General features: G+C 55.2%; 1 protein-coding gene across 2 annotated transcripts in view; it reads right to left on the reverse strand.

Annotated features, from left to right (window-relative positions):
* PLCG1 (phospholipase C gamma 1) overlaps nt 1-21,027 on the reverse strand; it is a 35,747-nt gene extending 14,720 nt beyond the window's left edge. For both annotated transcript variants that reach the window (XM_058562693.1, XM_058562692.1), the window contains exon 1: nt 20,715-21,027. In XM_058562693.1, the coding sequence (XP_058418676.1) occupies nt 20,715-20,931 (217 nt within the window). In that variant the 5' untranslated portion in view covers nt 20,932-21,027. The remainder of the gene's footprint in view (nt 1-20,714) is intronic.
* Nucleotides 21,028-21,737: the final 710 nt, after the last annotated feature.

A 21,737-nucleotide genomic window follows, 5' to 3' on the forward strand; every position in this document is an offset into this window, starting at 1 on the left:
CGCTGTCTGGGGGAGCAGGGAGCTCCGTCCTGGGTACCTGCCCTTACTGAGAATATAGGTGGGTCACCCTGACCTGCAAAAGAGCTGGACTCTAAAAAGAGAAATGGGGACCCAAGGCTGTTCTGTGAGGACCATTTCCTAACACAAAGTACACAAACCAGATCATAAAGTCCCAAAGGTAGGGCTGGGGCTGTGCAGGCCCGAATGGGTCTCCGGATCCATGGGAGGAAACAGGGATCAGGCCCAGAGAACTGATGCACCCTGAAAGGGCCCACCCCCTAAAGATAGCCCCAAGCAAGTGTCAGGAAGAGGCCTAGTTCCCCGAGGCAGCAGCTGTCCAAGGGGACATTTCCCCATCCTGGCTATCAAAGGGCCTGCCCATACTCCCCCGCCCTCACACAGCACACACCTGAAGGGCAGATGACACGGAGTGATTCATTTAACTTCTGGTAGTCTGGGTTTTACCACCTATAAAGCAAAGGGCTTCAATTTCTCTAGAGGGCAGGGTGGTAGGAAAAACATGCATGGGCTCTGGGGTGAGACTGCCTGGACTAGAATCCCAGCTCCACCTCATGTTAGCCGTGTGACCTAAGCAGAGTGATACCCACTCTTGACCCCACTGCTCCATTTGTGAACACAGGTAACAAACCACAGCATCGTGAGGGTGTTGGTAAGATCATAACAGCCCAAAACACCCAGCCGTGTAGGTGGCACATGGTAGGAGCTCATTCAGCGCTGGCCGGCTCCCTCCCCAGAAGCTGCTCAGACCACAGCTTCTGGTCCCAGGCCTGGAAAGGGCCTTGGCACTCTGCAGCACAGGGAAAGGTTGCCCCCGGCCACACACCCACGTTATCCCCTGGTGCTGGCTGGGACCCCGGACAGAGAACAGACTTTCCAGGCCAGGCAAAGAGAGACAGATTTAGGGAGGATCAGGTCAAACAGAAGAAGCCCGGCTTAGCACCAGCGATAACTCTCTCTGAGCACCCCCTTAGCTCTAGAGCCTCTTCAAATGCTCTCAACCCAGACTGCCCTGGAAGATTTGGAGCCAACAGCAGGGCCACATGGTGCCCGGCCAGCCTCTACCCCAGGAGCCCTACCAGCCCGAACTGCATACCACCTTGGCTGGAATGTGGCCACCAAGCTCTCTTCCTGTCCCTCTAGCCACAACTATGCCCCATCTGGAATACGGCATTGCTTCTGGCCCCAACCCCAGCTCCCCCACCACAATATTACTCCTTCTATCTGGGCCCTGCTCCCATGCCCTCGGCAAAGCCCGTGGGCCTGGTCTTCCAGCTGAAAGCCTTGATCTTCCTGCCAGTTGCACTGTCATCCCCACCCTCCCTTCTCCTCACCAATCAGCCATCTTTCCTGAGTCTTCCAAATCTTTATAAAACATTGTTCTGATCCCTCCCAAGGCTGCTCACTGAGGGAGAATATGTTCCTCCTCCGGCCTCCAAGGCCCTTCATGATGGGGCTCAGTGATTTACCTCCCCAGCTTCTTCCCTCCATCTTCTCTGCTCCATCCACACTAAGCTGGACCAAGGGCAAGAACAGCCAGTGCTTCCTGTCCCCCATTTCATCCTGGTCCCTATCTGGGGACTGTCTACCTCCCATCCATTCTCTCCCACCAAAGACCCAACTTGGAAGCATCCTCCTGCAGAAATCATACCCTTGACAACTGGCGGCACTATGTGTGTGCGTTCCTCATCTCCCCCTAGGCCAGGCAGGGCCCATCCAGTGCTTACTGAATGAGTGAAGGAACAAATGAAAAAGGCAGGCACACAGGTGGGGGCAGAGGCAACAAAACGAGAGTTGAGTTTTAAAAATGAGCAGTTATACTCAGGAAGAAACAGGGAGGGGGGGAAATTGAGTCACAAAGACCTAGCCTGAAAAGACAGAGTTTCCAAGGATGGAAGGAGGAGCTGAACAGGGGAAATGCCCAGATCAGAAACTGTAAAATAACCACAAGCTCTGCCCTTTGAAACAGAAACCAGCATGCTCTTCCGGTGCAGAGCTGCTGTCATCTACCTCCCACACCTCTCACACAGGCACACAACCTCACACACACAAACACATACAGGCCAGGGCCTGCGTGGTCCACAGCCTGGGCACTTCCTCTCAGCTGCCTGCCAGTCATTAGAGGTAGTCCAAGACGTGGCTACCACCCAGCAAACAGCTCACCACCCGGCAAACAGCTCAAGGGGAGGTCCGAACCCTGCAGCCAGGCCACATGCACGTGCACATGTGCACACACACACAACACTGCCAGCAGGCCCTATGTGAACTTCTGGCCTGCCCTGTGTTCCTGGGCACATTTCCACTGAGACCAGGTGGAGGCAGAACAGGCTCTCGCCCAAGACAGGAACCAGCTAGGCACAGAGAAGCTCCAGGCCAGGCGTCCAAGTTTCCCAAGCTCCTGCTGGCCACACCGGGCCCGTTGTACTTCCCCCTGGAAGGAGGAGTCAGCCTGGCCCTGATGCCCTCCAAGTCCATCAAGCCAACAGCAGGTTGAAAGGACGTGACACCAGGGTGAGACACTCTACTAGGTTCTTAAAAGCCACATCCTGTGTGACCTCCCAACCTACTCCTCATCCTCCTGCCTCCCAGAACAAATACAGCAGGGTCCCCTTTCCTGAGAGAGCCAGGGCTGGTCCCCCAGGGACTGCCATCATAGGGAGGAGACTCCCTGGGACAGGCAGGGCCTCTGCCCTAGTTGGGGGGAGAGACAGGCTGAGCCACCCAGCATGGTCTGGGTCAGACCTGCAGTGAGAGAGGAAGAGCAGGAAGAGGGATCCTCCTAGGACCTGGGAGCCTGGGGAGGGGAGGAAACCACACAGAGGAGAGGAGAGTAGCATCCTATTCCCAGAGACCCACCACCCAGCGCTCGACCCCACTCAGAACCATGGGAGAACAACATTCAGGGGAATACCGGGGAGAAGAAAAGCCAGGAGTACTGAGAGGTCCTTGCTAGGCTGGAGACAACGGAGTGAGATGGGGAACCCTCTGAGGACAAGAGCAGCATCCCACAACCAGTGGGCCAGGCCAGCCTGATGTATAGCCAAAGGGAGTGTAGGGCTTTCGCTGATGACAAAAGCCCATCCACAAGTTCACTCCAACCCAAGGGCCTGGGGTTCCATCGATACAACCCAGCCAGCTCAGCCCGTCAGGAGCCCCGGTGTGTTCATTCCTCCAAGGACCAGATCCCTGAGGCCCGTGCAAAAGGCTGCCCAGGCTTCAGGAATGGCGTGGGTGTCACCATGCCAAGCATGGCCGTTGTACACAGTGACAAGATAAGCTGCCTGGGTGGTGAAGGGGACTCAGTCCCCGGCATTTAATCACCCACAAACTCTCATGAAGAAATAGAGACCAGCCCTCCTTGAGAGACTCTGGGGTAACGAGGGACCACCCACACCGGGCCAGGGACCAGCATCACATGAGGGCTGAAGACCTTCTTACCAGCCAGGCTGCCTGGTGCTCTGGGCAGAAGTCTGGGGGCCCTGGTGGCGATCTGCCTCTTCCCACTCCTTCAGGAAGCCTGCCCTGACCATCCCCTTCCTGAAGGCTGCCCAGGCCTAGCAGAGGAGAACCAGACAGGTCTTCAGTTCTAGCTGTGCAGCCCTGGGCAGTCCCTCACTCCTCTGGCCTCAGTTTCTCCACCAGTAAACTGGGAATTCCCCCTACCTCACAGGGTTGCAGTAAGGGTCCTGCCAGGAACCACTGGTCCCAGTCAAGTCTGAAGAAGCCTGTCCCTTGTCTGTGCACCTAATGCCATCAGCATGGGGCCTATGTAAGCTGGCAGCAGCGAAGACATCTGTGGCCACCTGCCAGGCCTTGCTGGGGCAAACCCAAACCTAGAAGAGGTAAAGCTGGGCCATAGCTGCCTCGGCCTACGGAAGAGAAATCCAAGGTCTCACAGAGATGGGACACCATCGGGGAGGAGTGAGACTCCGAGGCCCCTGAGTTCAGACCAGTCATGCAGACATGCTCTAAGCCAGAGGCCGCTTCCTGAGCCTGCAGCACCCGGTCTGTGGCAGCCACAACACCCCACCTACACACTCGCCAACAGTTGAGGTACATGCACCCCACCACCTCACATACGGTGGGGTGTCAGAATGAGAGAGTAACAGATCTGAAATCACAAAGACCAAGTTTTGGATCCTGTTTCCAAGCGAATAGCTTGGGCCTCGGGCAAGTCTGCTCTCCTCTCTGGTAGGTGAAGTGAAGGTAGATAAAGTGAAGGCTTTAGTGGGGGTGAGCCCATCACAACCCCTCCACCTGCAAACAGACTACTACACAGAGACACCCACAAGGGAGAGTCAGCCTCGGCCTGCCCTGACTGCCCTCAACCTGGGATCGGAAGGAAACATGCTCGCTGCCTGGAGGCAGGGGCCAGCTCTAAGCACTGAGGCAGAATGCCACAAGACTGAATTTGCAAAAAAACAAAGGCTGGCGAGACCTGGAGGCAGACTCTCTCTTCTTTCCTCTCTTGGCCCAAGGGGAGACTACTTGCCTGAGACCACAGAGACCAGCAGTTACTCAAAGCAGAGGCCTGGGTCATACAGGCCTGGAGACCAACTGCCTTCTGGACATTCTAGTAATGGCAGACGTTCTCCCTTTAAGAGCCTCGGTTTCCTCATCTGAGTCACAGAACTGATCTCAAGCACTTTCGGAGCTGTGCAGCTAGACGGTAACAAAGGGTATTGTTGCTGCTCTCAGGCTCAGCTGAACACTTGCCTCTGCAGGAGAGAAGGCCCCCACTCCTGGGAGAGCACCCACTGTACTGGATGGGGAGGAGACAGTGCGTGAAGGGAACAAGCTAAATGGCAGGCAGCCAGCCTGGAGCCTGGGAAAGGATAGAGGACAATGACCACAGAGGACCTGTCTGTGCTTGGCTCCTCTGAAGGTAGGGCTGCTTCCTGTTTCGGAATCCCCACCCCCTCCCAGACATCAGGCCACGCCACAAGTCCACCAGCCCTCCTCCTGCCCAGTGCATCAGGCACTGCAGGGATGTGCAGAGGGGCAGCATTCCCGTTGACCAGGCAGAGTCCCAGGATAACAGGAACCGCAGGGAAGAGAAAGGGGTGACAAGCCTTTTTCAGGGTTCCTTAAGGAGCAGAGCCCATGAGAGTCAGCCAATCCTGCCCCAGGGGGTAAAAACGTGGCTTCACCTTGACTCTGGTGGGCCCTCTGAGGAGAAGAGGGAGCCCAAGCATCAAATCCAAGACCCTAAACTAGACCCAAGCTTCTTGGTCAGGAACTCGTGTCCTAGCATCCCCTGCCCTCAACAAAGCCACTTTCCAAATATCCAAACCTACTGGCCCATTAACCACCCATTAGGCAAGGAGATGTACGGAGAAGAACCGTGAGCAAAAGCATTAGCGAGGTGGGCAGGAGGCACGGCCCACCTCTCAGCCTCATTTGCAAAATAGGGTCACCACGCCTGCCTGCCACCTCCTGCACTGAGCTACCGTGAGATGTTGATGAGACAGGAGACACGAAAGTGATCTTACCACAAAGAGACAAGAGGACGTACTGAAAATTAAACGCCCAAAATGATGAAGGTATGGCCAAGAAAACCACCACACCACCACCACAACAACAGAAGGAAACGGCACATATCACAAATTTCTGGACATGAAACATGCTTTCACTGAAATATTTCTCTTGAGAGTTTTCCCTTTACAAGGTACATAAGTTAACTGATGTAAACTGCAATAGAAACTACCTATATAAAAATGCATGTAGGGGGCCGGCCCGGTGGCGTAGCGGTTAAGTGCGCCCGCTCCGCTTCGGCAGCCTGGGGTTCGCAGGTTCGGTTACTGGGCGCGCACCAACACACCGCTTGTCAAGCCATGCTATGGCGGCGTCCCATATAAAGTAGAGGAAGATGGGCACGGATGTTAGCCCAGGGCCAGTCTTCCTCAGCAAAAAGAGGCAGATTGGCAACAGATGTTAGCTCAGGGCCAATCTTCCTCACTAAAAAAAAAAAAAAAAGCATGTAAATACATTGTGCAACTTAAAAAAGCTGCAACTCATGATAAATATGAAAAGCCTTCTTAAAATCTAAAGAACATGTAAGAGGTAAGTGAATATTACCTGGACAGGTCCCTTGCCCTCTGGGGATTTTCACTACCCCCACAGGTGGGATGTGGGCCCCCAGGTCCCCTCCAGGCCTGTGTGCCTAGCCCTGCAGGAGGCGCTGGAAGAAGGTGGGGAAAGCCCAGTCCTCCTCAAAAGAGTCTAAATCCAATCAAGGCAATGAGACCCACAGATCCCAGCCCCGCAATGGCTCACAGCACTCCTTCCTAACCTCTGAGCCTTTGCACGTGCCAGACCTACCTTCCCATGTAAGTCTCCGCCAGGCCCAGCCCAGTGGCATACTCAGTGCTCCACCACTCTTGTAACTATCTAGTACTTTCTGGTGTCTAGGCCACTGGCGTGTAAGCTCCCCAAGGAGGAAACCACATTTGATTCTTCTCTCCATTCCCCAAACCCAGGTCCTGGGGAGGCCTCAAAATGTTTACAGAGGGCTTAGGAGCAGGAACGAACACATGAAGAGTTAGACTCCAGAGTTAATTATCTAAGAGAGGCAACAAAGGCCACAGAAGCTCTAAGATGGTATCAGGGATGGCTTCCTGGAAGAGGTGGTGCAGTGGGGCAACAAAGGCTGAGGAGCTACAACAAATATGCAAATGTAGTGATCAGTGAGGTGACTATGGGGACACAAAAAGGAAGAACCAGGCACAGTCTGGGGGGACATGGCCCCTGGGAACCAGTGGAATCTGGAAACACTGGGAAGTCCCTGCACAAAGGTTCCTGCAGCCAGTGGGAACCATGGGAAGCTAATGGAGCTTCAGGGAAAACAGAACAAAAGAGGCAGGGCTCCCTGAGCACCATGCCCTGCTTGGCTCTAAGCCAAGGACACCAGGCAATTGAGAAGAGTGGGTCCCAGGGGTCAGGAGAGGTGTGCAGATCTTCCCAGAAACGATCTCTCATCAATCACCCTCTCCACGCACAGCCTGGGGCAAATAGATGAGCCATTCACAGTCCCCCCGCCCATCAAGCTAGCCACCTCCTTCATCACCCTCCAAAGAAACTGCATAACCCAGGGTCTGAATGAGCACAAATGGGCCTGAGCCTTCTCCTCCCAGAGGATGCTGAGATGGAGAAAGGAAGCCACAAGGGGAAGCAACTGCCATCCAGCCAATTCCCGGCCCCATACCTCTGCCACCCCTACACACAGAAGTTCCTGCACAGCTCTCCAAAGGTAGGGCAGGCACTGTACCCCAGAGCTCCTTTCACAGGGGCCAGAGTTTGGGGCTCTACACCCCAGGGTGCCTGTCCCAGGCAGGAACCTACAGCTTTGACAGAGTTTTCACAGCTCTGAAGGAAAAGGATGGAGGTGGCTGAAGAAGAGACAAAGAACCTGGACACAGGAGGGAAAAGAGCCTGATGCAGCAGGAGCCAGGGGCACGGGATGGCTAGCAGCTTCCATGCTAGCCGCCTATTGCCCAAGGCCCCTGGAAGGAGCGTGAGATGCACTCTCCCCAATTCTCCTCTCTGTTCCGAGGCTATAACCTTCCTCCTCCTCCCTTTCAACATAAAAAGGAGCAGCTCCCAGCTCTCAGCAGAGGATGGCAAAAGCGGAGGGGTGGGTAGCTCTCTACCTCCATTTTACAGACGAGGATCCAGGCTTGGAGACCTAGGGCCACAGGATCACACAGCACAGGGAAGGCAAAGCCGGAGCTTATCTCCTTCCCATTCCTGTGCAGTAGATGCCTTCAAACCAGACCAGCAGGGTACCCAGGCCCAGAGCTCCCTCCCAGGATGCACACAGGAAAACCCTAGCCAAACCCTGGAGTTCAGGGCACACCAAGGGCAGAGCTCAGCACCTGCTCTCAGCTGGGGTTTTTCGTCAGTCACTGTTCCCCAAACACCTGACAGAGAAGAGCAGCCAGGCCTGACTCGGCATCCGCCCCCTCTCCCACCTTGATAAACAGGAAAAGGCCATTCAGACAGCTGGATGGAGGTCTGTGGGATCCTTCTACATGGGACCCTGCACCCCTATGTACTAACTGCTTCAGGTCACAGATGTAAAGGATCCTTGCCAGTACATGAATCATCTGCAGTATAGATTCTAGACGAATGTCCTCTTTGGAGCAATGAGGAAATGGAGGCTCCAAAGGGTCTTGTCATGGTCACATGGTGGTTCACGGCAGAACTGAGACCCACTGCAGTGGCCCCACAGCAGCCACCATCCCTGACATTGGGTATGCAGAGAAAAAGCAGGGCAGCCCCAGAGAGCCTTCACACCATCCAGGCAGACAGCCTTCTTCCCTAGGACACTAGACTAATCCCACCCATTTCAGAGGTGGAACAGCATGCCCAGTTCCCAAAGGAAGGAAGAGAAAGAAGGCCCCACCCAGAGAACTCAAAGCTGTGAGAGAGCTGAGCTGCTGTCTGTTAGGCTTATTCATTCATTATATCATCCAATCAAACATGTATTAGGCATCTCTCTACTCCATGTCAGGCCTTGGGTTGGGTCCTGGGTAAACAGAGATCAATAAGGCATTTGAGTTCCTGCCCTTGAGAAAGCTCCTGCCTGGTGGAGGAAACAGATGGGGAAGCAGATAACTATGAGGTCGTGCAAAGAGTGGAACAACAGGGAGATGTCTGTGGTGCTGAGAGCGCAGAGAAAGTGAGCAGTTCTCCTTGGGAAGTCTCGGACTGCTCCGCAGAAGGCAGGTCGGGAGAGCTGTGCTGCCCGAGTCAGGCAGAGGGGATCACAGAAGCCAAGGCATCAACGCAGCAGCTTGGTTGTTCAGTTTCGTGGACGAGGGGGAGGGAAAGTGGGCCTACATTGGCCTTCAACACCACAGTTAAGGGAAAGCCAAAGCAGGGAGACGGGGCTGTCCCCAACTTTTCTGCCCGAGCCTAGATGACTCCCCAGGCAGCCCACAGGTCAGCCTCTCAGGCAGAGGTTCTGTGCACTCTGACCTCTGCCTCCTCTGCAGGCTGATGCTGCCCAAGTTCTTTCTAGATGGTATATGTCTGCCAGGCCCCCAGCTACAGGAGAGAGGCTAAGGGCCGAGGAGGGCCAGGTCACAGAGCTGTCAAGGACCACAAAAGGCCCAACGAAATGCCCCCACAGTATATTCAGGCCACCTGAAGAACCAGAGTACTGAGCATAAGTCACTTGTCTATCCTCTTTCCTGACCCTCAGAGTAATCAATACTGTTGCCCACGCCCTCCCTTCCTGCTTGAAACTCTGCCCTTGACTTCTCCCTCACAACGTCTCCTGGTCGTCCTGCTTCTTCTTGGGCTCCAGACCTACCCCCATTACATGCTGGCCTTCGTCAAGGCCAAGGCCAAGACACTCTCATCTCCTGATGCTCTACCTTCTCCCTAGTCAATGTCATCCACACCCACAGCGTTAATTACCTCCTATTACAGATCATTCACAAACACACAGCTCTAGCCTAATCCTCGCCTCTAAGCTTCAGACCCTTCAATCCAACTGCCTACTTGCCATCTCGACCTGTTCACCTCAAAACCACCTCAAAGTCAACTCCTCAAAACCAAACACATTATCTTCTCTCACCAAAACCCAGACCTCTTGCCACACCTCTTAGGTGAGCTAACAACATCACCTCCAAAAAGGTGCATAAACTAGAAACCTTAGAATCATCCTTAACATCTCCTTTTCTCTCACTACCCCCTAATCTAATCCTTGAACAAGTGCTACGGACTTTATTATTCACAACCATATTTACTGAACACCTAGATGAGTGGACACATCATGAGTGGACACATGAGTGTATTTTTTTTAATTGATGTTTTAATAGTTTATAACACTGTGAAATTTTGGGCTGTACATTTTTGTTTGTCCATCACCATATATACGTCTCCCTTCACCCCTTGTGCCCACCCCCTACCCTCATTGCCCCTGGTAACCACAATACAGTTTTCTCTGTCCATGTGTTGGTTTATATTCCACATATGAGTGAGATCATACAGTGTTTGTCTTTCTCTTTCTGGCTTATTTCACTTAACATAATACCCTCCAGGCCCATCCATGTTGTTGGAAATGGGACGATTTTGTCTTTTTTTATGGCTGAGTAGTATTCCATTAACACACGTGTATTTTAAGGCTCTTTGACTCACTGTCCTCTCCACTGCAGGGTTAGCTCCTGAGGGCATGGACCATGTCTGTCAGCTTCAATGCCCCAGTGCCTAGCAGGAAATGGAATGTCAGAAGAAAGAAAAATCTGGGGCCTTCCCTCCCCAAGGAAAAATCAGAGGCCTCTGACTGGGGACTCAAGTGATAGGGGCTGAAGTTGGGGGACAGGTGGAAGGGGACACAGGTGCCTCCCGTTGTGGAGCTTGCTGAGCCCCATGCACCTCACCACCCCAGCCCTGGCTCCCCACCTCTTCAGTTTCCATGTGACTGCCACAACAGGCCCTGCTCCCTTCTGGGGGAGATGTGAGGCCACCCCTTAACCCCCCAGCAGAGTCAACCTTGCTAGGAGGTTGGAGCCATCCTAAGTAATGAAGGGAGTCATCAAGCTGGAGGCCTGCTTGCTCACATGCCCTCTTCTGCACACCCCACTAGGCTCTCCCGTCTTAGTGCTGCTTGGCCCAGCCTCTCCTTAGCATCTGGCCACACTCCCTTTGGGCCACGCCAGCCTAAGCCAAGCCACTCTTCTCCTTGTCCTCCTTTTGCTTCCTGGGGAGGCAAGGCCCCAGTGCATGATCTAGTCTCTGATCTCACTCTGAGGTAGGAGGGAATTCACCCATTCGCTGCCTCCCCAGGAAGCCCAGCTCAACTCTTCAAAATCACCTGCCCTATTGAGAGAGAGGGCTACCTTGAGACTTCTTCCTCTTCCTGATTTTAATTCCCTAGTTTTACCCTCCTAAGACAGCTTCTGGCCTCCCCTCCCCTAGCACAGGTCCTGGGAGAGCTGCCTCCCCACTCCCTACCCCAGCCTGCAGAGCCTCACCCTCCCAGTGTGGGCCAGTTCTCAGGCCAGGGACCAGGATATCCTCACGGGAACAGTCCAGGCACCAGGCGTTCGGTTCTCCCTGGAGGGGATGCTCTCTGTATTTCACTGCTGGCCCCAAGAGGCCCTGAGTAAAATCCCTGACAAAGTGACATATGCTACCTTTTCTAACCTCCTTGGTAAATACGCTAAGAACTCCCTAGAAAAACCACAGTCCCAGTTAGGAACTGACAAGTAAACACAGGCACATTATACTCCATTATTGCTGTGGGTGGAGGAAGGGACTAGGGTAGGAAGAAGAGGGTGCCTCCACACAGCTGGAGGACCATCAGGTAGAACAAGTGGAAGTGGTCTGCAGAGCCTCAGAGAGGGACCCGTCACCCCCTGCTCCGTCACTGCCCAACCTCCCAGCTGACCTCCTGCCCCCAAGTTGGCTGAGAAGTCTTTGGGACTGTGGCCAACTCCTTCCTACGTTAGTCACTCCAGGAACTCAGGCCCACACTTTCTGGGCCTGAGACTGAAGTCACTTAATCCCATGGGGTTAGAATTCCCCCACCACACACCCACAGCTACACAGCCAGAGTGGTCAATGCCCTACTCCCCCCACAGGCAGGGCCAAGCCCAGGACACTGTGAGCTGGGGCATCCCTTAAACAACCACTGCCCTTAGGACATTTTAGCTCAGCCATATCCCCAGGTGTCCAAGAAAACAGGAAGCCAACCACAAAGTGAACGGCCCACCCCTACTGAGTTAGAATTAGATCTCACACAAACAAGTGGTCAAACTCACCGTGGCCCAAGCCCTCACCAGTCTGGTCAGTGGTTCGCTGCCAGGGCCTGGAGCTTCGGTCAGACGGCCAACTCGTCACTGCACCCACGCCTTGCTCCCAGGCACCTCACAGTCTTTGTACAGATCCTCTAACCAAGGCTGGCGTGCCAGCCAGCCACAGGCTGCTACAGAGAGGAAGCTGATTCTGTCTGGACCCTCGGGCTCAGCCTACAGCACTTTAGGCACAACTGTCTCCTGCTGGCCCCGGGCTTTCATGGTTTTCTGCATGTTCCAGATCGCAAGCTTCCCAGGATGAAGGACCAGGTCACCTCCTTTTCTTGCTTCCTAACCCCAGTCTCCTCTGTGTCAGGCCTGGGCTCAGCAAAGGAGATGCCAGTCTTCTGCAGGAGAAAGCCCCACCCCATTTATTCTGTATCCTGAGTCTTGCTGAAGCCAGGGCCACCCGCCAACACCGGGAAGGGCCCGGAAGGAAGCAGCAGAGCCTATACACAAAGCCTACATGTGGGCTATAAAAAGGAGGCCTCTCTGCTTCCCTCAGGATGGGCCCGGTTCCTAGGGGGTGATGAGTGGGGGAGCGAGCTAGTACTTGTGCCTGGGCACACAGCCACTACAGCCTCTCAAAGGCCAGCCAAGCACCACCTCGAAAGGAATGAGTCTGACAAGGAGGCGAGAGTGAACATTAAGGGCTGAGCCAGGAATGCAAGCAGAGATTCTCCAAGCCCCATCTCTGGGGCCACAGCCTCCCCTAAAGCAACCGACTCCATCGTCCCCCACTGCCTCTTCCCCTAACCCCAGAGTATTCAATGACCACCCCCTTCTCACACTTCTTTCCTTATCCTCTGGGGCCAAGAGCACTCCCTAGAGGCCTTCCAGGCATCCATATTCCCCACTCTGGAGGCCTCAGCAGATCCAGCAAAGGAGCTCTGGGGAGCAGCTGTGATGAGGAGCAGTGAGAGGCTCTAATTCTGAGGTGACAGCAGGAAATTGGCCACGACAGACTAGACTCAGGGGCAGCTCAAGTATGGGCACATGTGTTGGGAGAAGGTAGGGAGATGACAATTAGGCAAGGGCACAGCTATAAGACCTCAAAGTCTGAACACAAAGATACCTATTTCAAAGACTCCAGCCAAGGCAGCACCTTGACCCACACGGGCAGCAGTCTACTCTGCCACAGCACCAGGGCCACCCTCATCGCACCCCGTGCCCAAGTCACAGGATTTAATTCCTCCCCAGCCTCCATTCTCTGAATCCCTCTCCAAACTAGTTTACCCAGAGTTGAGGCTCTGCACCAGTGGGCTGACCCAGAGCCATTGAGGCCACTCTTCAGGGACAGTGGAGTGGCTTGTCATGGACACGCACATGTAGCATAAGGGAGAAATGAGCCTGGGTTGTTGTCAGCCACTGAGATGGGGGTCGTCCGTATCACAGCACACCCTCCTCTCTCCTGACTGAAGCAGCCTCTGGCCTGTTTCCTTCACAGCAATGCCCAGGTCCCATAATTATGTTTCTGTCTGGCTGTATCTACCTTATCCTTGATGTTCACTCCTGGACCCTACGGGACTTGGCATGTCAGCAGATGCCACAGTCCAAAGCCAGGGAAGCACAAGTGGTGTCTTGCTTGTTCAGTGTGCCACAGAGGCCCAAGAAAGCTGGAATTTGGGGTGTCTGTTTTTTAAGGAAAGAGTAGCTATGGTGATATGGAAAGCACACCAAGCTAGAGAACCACTGCCTCCGTGAACAAGCCAGAGGTTGGCATCATCACGTCCAGCTCAGCACGCCTAACAGAGTGGCTGGGGCCACAATAAACGTGGGACAAACAAGGAACGTATGGATGAATGCCTGCACTGCAGCTGTTACCAGGGTCTGGAAAGGCCCATCTCAGAGCACCTAAAGCATGCAGCCTCAGGTGCAGCTGTCGTCACGAGCCAGTAAGAGCACGGCAGGGTGAGGCTCTTCTGTCCCTCCACCTCAAATCAGTTGCCGTCTTCGCCCCCTGTAGGAGTGAGGGAAAGCATCTCGACAGGGTGCTGTGGCAAGATGAGGGCAGCAGAGATCTAGATGGAGGTACTGAGTCCAGTTTGTCCACAGACGGAAGCCCGGGCTGGTCAAACAGCACATCAGGCCAGAGGGCAGAGTAGAGGTCAGATAGCTCTGTCCACATAAAAAACATCTCTGGTCCTATGGAACAGTCCATCTTATTGTCATTTTCTCCAGAGTGGAAGAATAAACTGAATATTGTCGTGAGTAACAGCAATCCTAGGCTCTGGTCCCAGCACTGCCATGAACCAGCTGCGTGGCCTTACCTTGGGGCCTTGGTTTCCTCATCTGTAGGAGAGGCCTGATCACTCCCACCCCCACTTCAATTCGTGGAGCTGGGGTGGAGCTCAAACAACACAGTGGATGAGAAAACGCTCCGTGAACTCTAATGCACTATTCAAATACCCGATTTTTCCCTGGCCCCAGGTCCTCTGTGCACAGACTCAGGGAGGGAACAAAGAAAACGAGTAGGAAACAGACTTCTAGCAGGTTGTCAGAGCAGCCACTGGTGGCCAAGCTTGGCAGCAGAAAAAACTGGAGCTCTGCAGTTAGTTAAGGGGAAGCAAAGGAAACAAACACTTATGAAGAAACCAAATGCTGTGCTGAGCACTTTCACAGAAAACCTCTTACTCTCCTATATGATCTCATTTGACTATCGTTAATATACAGCTCCATGAGGAAGAAATTACTTTTACAGCTGAAGATCAGTTTCAGATAGGTTAAAATAACTCGCCCAAGGTCACAGAAGAGCTGAGACTCGAACCCAAATCTGACTGATTTTAGCCACATACCTCTGGTCACTGCTGCCCAATTACCAACGGCTGCTGGAGGCCACTCCTCACCCTTGGCTCTGCCTAGAGTCTTGCCACCTGTTACCATGCTGCTCTCAAAGACTCCCCCCAGGGAAATGCAGGCGCCATGCTTCTCTAAACAAAGCACTCCACAAGGAGCGCCAGAACATTCCCCTCTTCCTATCCCACCCCCATTCTCCTAGGACTCTCCTCAAAGTCCCCACTTACTTCTCCAATTCTAAGAGAAGGAGTGGAGAGGGGAAAAAAGTCTCCTATCTCCTAATATCAGGCTTTGGTGACATTAGGCCTCACTTCCTCCAACTTATCCATCTCTAGCTGCCGCCTTCTTCTTCTTTTTTTTTTTTTGAGGAAGATTGGCCCTGTGCTGACATCTGTCGCCAATCTTCCTCCTCTTCTTTTTCTCCCCAAAGCCCCAGTACATAGTTGTGTGTCACAGTTGTAGAGTTGTAGCTCTTCTAATGGGACATCGCCTCAGCATGGCTTGATGAGCGGTGAGTAGGTCCGCACCCAGGACCCAAACTGGCGAACCCCGGGCTGCCGAAGCGGAACGCACAAACGTAACCGCCACGCCACGGGGCCAGCCCCAATCTCTGGCCTTCTCGAAACCATGTCCCAGTGGAAAGGGCACAGAGTGGAAAGAGATGCCATGAGTTAATGGAGACTGACATGGGCAGTGACAGTAGAGGCAGAGGCAGGCCCCAGCACAGAGGTGGTGGCATCAAAACACTTCCTAGAAGACAGGGGTGTCCCACCAATGTGTTCAGATAGCATTTCTCTGGGCAAGACACTCAGAAATAGGCAAATCTGGACACCTTCATATGATACCAAAGCAGCTGCTTCCAGCCAACTGCCCTGTCACCTTGCAAGTGTCAGCAGTGGGCAAAAGTCCTGACAACAGAGGGGCTGCTCAGAGCTTTGAGAGAGAGGATGGGTGGACCACCTTGTCTCTAAATCAAACGGCTTGGTGGCCAGGCACCAGTCCCCACAACACAACAGGTGCATTTACTCCGTTCTGCTATTGGGTCCTCCTGGGGAACTTAATCCTCGTCTTCCTACTTGTCAGAGCTCCCACACCTCAAGCACTTACACAGTGCCCACTGATGTGAAGCAGTTTACACAGATTCTCATCAAAACCCTTATGAGATAAATGCAGTTTGTTACTATCCCCCTTTCACAGATGAGGCCAGAGAGAGCAAGTCACACACTCAGGGTCACAGAGCAAGTAAGTTGCACAACGGGTTTTTACCCTAGGCAGTCTGAGGTCAGAGCCCAAATGCTAACCACCTATACTCCACTGTCTCATCCCTCCAGACTCAGCCCCTCCCCTCCACCACCACTACATCTCCGCCCTGCCTCAGCAAAGTCTTTCCCGTGCTCATCAGCTCTCCTGCAAACTGCAGTAGCTCATTGGTCTCCCTCCTCAACCTCTCCCAGACAAACATGCAAGACAGTCCTGCTTCAGCCTCTGCTGACAGCCACTGCCTACAGGATGGAGTGTAACCCATGAGCACAGCACACCATGCCCTCCCAAAGCTGCCCCCAACCAGCCCCAGCCTCGTCTCTACCACACCAAATGCATTCTCAACCCCTGCACAGTGATCCCAGTGCCTCAGCCTGGGCACAATCATCCAAGGCCCAGCTCATATGTCACCTCCCTTGTGAAGCCGTCCCTGGCTCTCTCCTCTCAACCCCCAGCTCCCTAAGCAGAGCTTAGTACTCTGCACTCACAGAGCTCTTTGAGTGAACCTTTATTATGGCACGTAACACTCGGGGTTATAATTACATGTTACCAAATCTGTCTCTGCCAAGAGTCTGGGAGTTCCTCAATGGCACAGACCATGTCTTATTCATCTTTTGAACCCTCAGTGCCTAGCACTGAGTAAATAGGAGGTGTTCAAACAATATTAATTGAACAAATAAATGTCCCTCATTCCAAGGGATTACCCAAAACAAGGTTAGTGGCCAAGATCTCTGACTGGTGACTCAAGCCTGTGCATCAAGCCTGTGCATCTATGTACGTGTATGTGTACACACACACACGCACGCACACACGGAGAAACTGGAGGTGGTTGGGGGTCCCTATGCTGGGAATGCTCAGCTCTTCCAGTCATCTCTCAAGCAGGCCCCTTTCCCAGGTTCACAGGAAAGAGAGGGCCCCAGCTGGACGGGGGCCTGGCATGGCTCGTCTGGAAACCCACACATACATCAGGGCAAGCTTGGGGTACTGAGGAAACACTAAGAGGTCTGACTTCCCCTGGAAAAACTGCAGTCAGACAGGAAACACACAGGCAGGGATGCCTAGCTCTGGAGATCCGGACACGTGTTCTTGCCCCTCTCCCACTAGGAGCAACCAGCCAGTACAAAGAAAACTCCTGATGACACCAGGCCTCCCCCATCAGGCACCTTGGGCCTAGCCCTCAGAGCAGGCCTCAGGGTCTGTCTCCTCACCATTCTGACAGCCACAGGGGTCAAGCCCCAGACGGCGGGTCCCACTACCACCTCCTCTCTGAGCCTACCTGCCTTGTCCAGGGGACTCTGCTTTATTCTGCACCCCCTACTCCACTGTCTGTCAAAGGCACCACTCAGAATTGTCATTGTCTGTTTTAGTTTCCCTGAGGGCAAGGACCTGTTTTCATTCACTGCCTAAGGGGGCCTAGCATCTAGAAGAGTATCTACAGAAGAATAAAAGATGAAAGCCTGTAGCTCCAAAAGTCCCCACAGACGTGCTTGGCTGGCATTCAGAGCCCTCCATGGAGTCTCCACCCAGGTCACTGTGCCCACAATGGCCCCTGAGTGAACCATCTCACCCCAGAAGACACCAGAAAGAAAAGACCCTAGAGAGGCTGAGGCTGTCTGTAATGTACGGTCTGAGCATGAAGGTTTCTCCTCACAGAGGAGCAACACAGACCACAGGGACACAGGGCCTGTGCTTAGAGTCCTCTTGGGCCTGGTCAGCCAGCCACTGGCTGGGTCCAGCAGAGGCTGTCACATACCAGGACTATCACCCGTGGCATAACGCACTCCCTGCATTTCCATTTCCTCATCTGTAAAATGGGATGGTACTTGGGACCACCCCCCAGGACCCCTGTGAGAATTAGCCAAGAAAAAGTGGTGAAGTTTCAGAAGCACACAGCAGGAAGTCTATAACTGGTTTGTATTCATTTATGTCAGTATCTGCAACATAAAAAGCCAAACATCAACCTGGTTCCTGTCACGCCACCATGACAACGGGCACCAAAGCACTTCCCCACCCCTCTTTTGAGCCAAACTACCTGCCTAGAAATTAGCAGCTGCCAGCCCCATTTCACAAGTGGTAAAGTGAGCGGGCTGAGAGTTACGCCAGAACGAGGACTATACACGAGTGCTGTGCACGCCCACTGCATCACACTGGCTCTCTTTCAGGGCCACGGACACCCTGAGGGTAGCAGAAGTGTCTCTCTCTTTGGTCAGGCTACAGGCACTGTGTGGTACCCTGGCAGGGTCAGCAGGAAAAGGCCAGGCACCTGAGGCACCTGGGCAAGGGGCTAGGTGGCAGGGGACCCAGCTGGCAGCCCAACCTTCCTCAGAGCCCGCAGAGGGTGGCTGCTGGGATCAGAAGCACCAACGACGTGTGCTCATGAAGGGGCAAAGTAGGGCAGCTCAGTGGGAGGCTCCATCTCCAAGGTCTGTGCTGCACATAAGCACCTAAGAGCCTTTTTACCAGACTCCTTCAATCCAGGCCTCCAAAATCAAAGGGCCAAGGCACCTTCTATGCCCTGTGCCTACGCTCCAGGCCTCTCAAATCCCAGCTAACTGATGAGACCACTGAATTTGTACCCCTCTGGCTGACCCACCCTTGGGGACTGGGGTCATCAGGTCCTCTGCATTCCTACCTCCATCCCCCAAAGACCTGAGACACCATGGATTAAACTCTTCCCTTTCCACACCCCTTCCTTCTGTTCAGGCCCCAACATACAAATAAGAAAGTCACAGCCAGAAGTCAGATGTGTACATCTCCATATACTTACTCTATACACTGTTCTCCATGGTGGGTGGATGGGTGAGTAGATGGGTTGGGGCAAAACAAAACCATTTCCTCCCCTTTTCCGGGTAGTGATCTAAGTGAAATATGAACTTGGTCCCCATCCTCCTCCCTTCCTGCACCCTCACCCGCTCCGACAGCCACTCTCCAACTCCCTCAACATTCCCAGTCCAGGGTCTAGGAGGGCAGCCACAGTCTACTACTGTTACTGTTATTATTAATAACAGCTCATATTTATTAAACATTTACAACGTGTCAGGCACTGTGCTATTTACCTGTTACATCAATTTTCTCATTTAATGCCCAGAACAACCATATACAGTCGATATATTACTCCCATTTTACAGTTGAGGAAACTAAGGCTCAGAGAAGGTAAGTAACTGGCCGGGGACACACAACTAATATATGGGCTTCAAATCCAGCCTTGCCTTCAACCACTGTGCTGCACTTATTAGCTGCTGGTCACGCACCTGGTCTGAAATGCAGCCTGTTACCCAGGAGATCTCTACCTGGGAACCTCCAGCCAATAACTGGGAACCAGTGACACCAATTCAGCAGAGCACAGGGAGCACCACAGAAGCAAGGGGCCATGCCTGGAGTCTGATGCCTGGGTGATGTTCCCGGGACTATCTCAGCTCTCTGCAGTGTCTGTCTTCCTCCACTTCGGAATCCAGTTTCTCAAATCACTAAAATTTTCTCCAAATGGCTGACAGGGCGATGGGGGCATGGAGGAGGGCAGCTGCCATTTCTAAGTTCAGCAACTGTGTCAGATCTGGAGTTTGTAGTTGAGGACGGCTGCCTCACCACAAGACCTTCCTTCCTCCTAATCTCCTCAACCATCTGTGTGCATGTACACCATACCCAAGGAGGTCTGTAGGAGCTTCCCTTGGGGGTGTCGCTTCCTGACCCTCCTTCCTCCACGTGGACCTAGTTCTGAGCCTGGCTCTAACACCAGTCTCTGGGGGTCCCTGCAGGAAGCAACCCACAGTGTGGGGTTGCAGACACATCATCTCTCACACCTGGAGGCTGAGGAATGGAGGGCAAAGCTGGGTGCCCATCTGGTCATGGCACAGACACAAGCTAAGTGGAGTAACACTCTGAAATATATGGGGCTTTTCAAAATCCCCCAACTCCCTCCTCCCAACTGAGACCTGCACAAAGGCAAGCAAGCTCAGGCCTGGGAAGGCAAAGAGGCAGGAAATCAAGAGTAGCCGCTCCCGGCTCCCTGCAGCCAGGGGACGCAGGACACAAAGGGCTAGACCCCAAACAGGCTGCGAGCTCTTGAAAAGAGCATCTGATTCCATATAGCACAGAGGCTGGCCTTTCTGGGACCAAGCTCCAAGCGTACGGGGAGCCTGGTCCCTTGACCAAGAGTCCCTGCACTGGCTTTGGGTGTCTCTGCCCACCCACACAGACCTCCAAAATTCAGCTTCAGGACAAAAGCAGCAGCGGGAAAAAGCTGCCACTGTCTTCTCTCAGGCTTCTCCAAACCAGAGGGGGACGAGTAGGCCCGGCTCTGCTCCAAAACCAGCCCTACCTCAACATCTGCCTAAGTTCTACTTCGGTGACCCAAAGGTTCCTTTGCAAATAAGAGCCCAGCCCGGGGTCCCAGCGGCTTTCACCAAAACTGCACTTTTTGGAGAAAGGGTGGTGGGCGGTGATCGTCCGGTCTGGCCCAAGTCCTGGGCCTGGGTGGGGGATGCTGCCTTGGCTCCCCTCGCCTCGGCGGACACCACTCCCGGGGTGTGGGGGACCCGATGCCTGCCCCACTGCTCTCCAACCCGCTAGGATCTTGAGGCTTCTGGGCAAAGCGCCTGGAACACTCCCCCGAGCTGGGGGAGGGGGGCGTCCTGTCAGGTGACTGAAGACCCGGATGCCCCCCGCCCCCGGTGACCACCGGGGCCGCGGCGGGGGCGGGACCCGGAGGGTGCGGGGAGGGCCTGAAAGTTTGCCCAAGTCACTCCAGCGGCCGGCCGGCCGGGGCGCGCGGGAGCCGGGCGCCGACCCCTACCGCCCCCGCGCGCGCAGCGGGCCCCGGGGACGGGGCGCACTTACTGGCCCCCTCGATCTTGTCCGCGCCGCGGCTCCACGTGATCTGCCGCGTCTCCAGCTTGACCTGGAAGGTCTTCCGCTCGGGCCGCTGCGACTTCTTGGAGTAGAACAAAGTCATGACGGTGCCCACCTCGAGGCTGCGGCAGAGGTGCAGCACCTCGGCGTCCGAGGGCGCGCCGGGCCCGCAGCCGTTGGCGCAGGGGGACGCGGCGCCCGCCATGGCTCCGGCGCGGGGGGCGGCGGCGCAGGCCGGGCAGGGGGGAGCCGGCGGCGGCGACGGCTCAGGCGGCTGGCGAGCGGGCCCCGGCGGCGGCTCCTGCGGGCGGAGACGGGGCGGGCCTGAGTGGGGGGCGGGCCGGCCCCGCAGGCCCCGCCCCGGCCCGCGCGCCGGGAACAAAGGCGCCCGCACGCCCGTGGGGAGGACCCCCGCCCGCCGCCCGCCGCGCCTGCGCCCCGCGACCCCCCGGACAGGCCCGGGGCGCAATGGCGGCGGGAGCGCGCGCGCCGCCGGCGGGCCACCAGCCCGACCTCCGTCCTGCGGGGCTCCCTCCCGTGGCCCCGGACACGGCCTGGCGGCCACTGCCGACCCGCCACGCGCGGCAGCCTCGCACCGACCCGGCAGTCAGTCGCACACGCACAGGCGGCCGCCCACTCCGCTGTCCCGCACAGGCCCAGCCGCAGCCGTTTCCTCAGCCCCGCTTCCCGAGCGCCGCCCGTGCCGCGACCGGGAGGAGGTGAGGATGCGGAGCTACCCCCGGGCCCGCCGGCCAAACCTAATTACCTGGGCGGGCTGCCCGGCGGAGGGACCCAGGCCAGGCCGGGCCGCCTCACACCCGCGGCGGCGGCGGCGGCGGCGGCGGCGGCGGCGGCGGGTCCTCCGCGCGCCCTCTCAGGGGAGGGGCGGGGGCGGGGCTGCCTGCGGATTGGCCGGCGGGCTCTGATGGACAGCAGGCCTGTCTTGCCCCTCCTCTCTGGTCCCGCAGGGCTGGACCGCAGGCCGCTCCTGCGACGGCGGGACCCGCGTCT

Source organism: Diceros bicornis, chromosome 19, assembly GCF_020826845.1.
Source record: "Diceros bicornis minor isolate mBicDic1 chromosome 19, mDicBic1.mat.cur, whole genome shotgun sequence".
Taxonomy (NCBI): domain Eukaryota; kingdom Metazoa; phylum Chordata; class Mammalia; order Perissodactyla; family Rhinocerotidae; genus Diceros; species Diceros bicornis.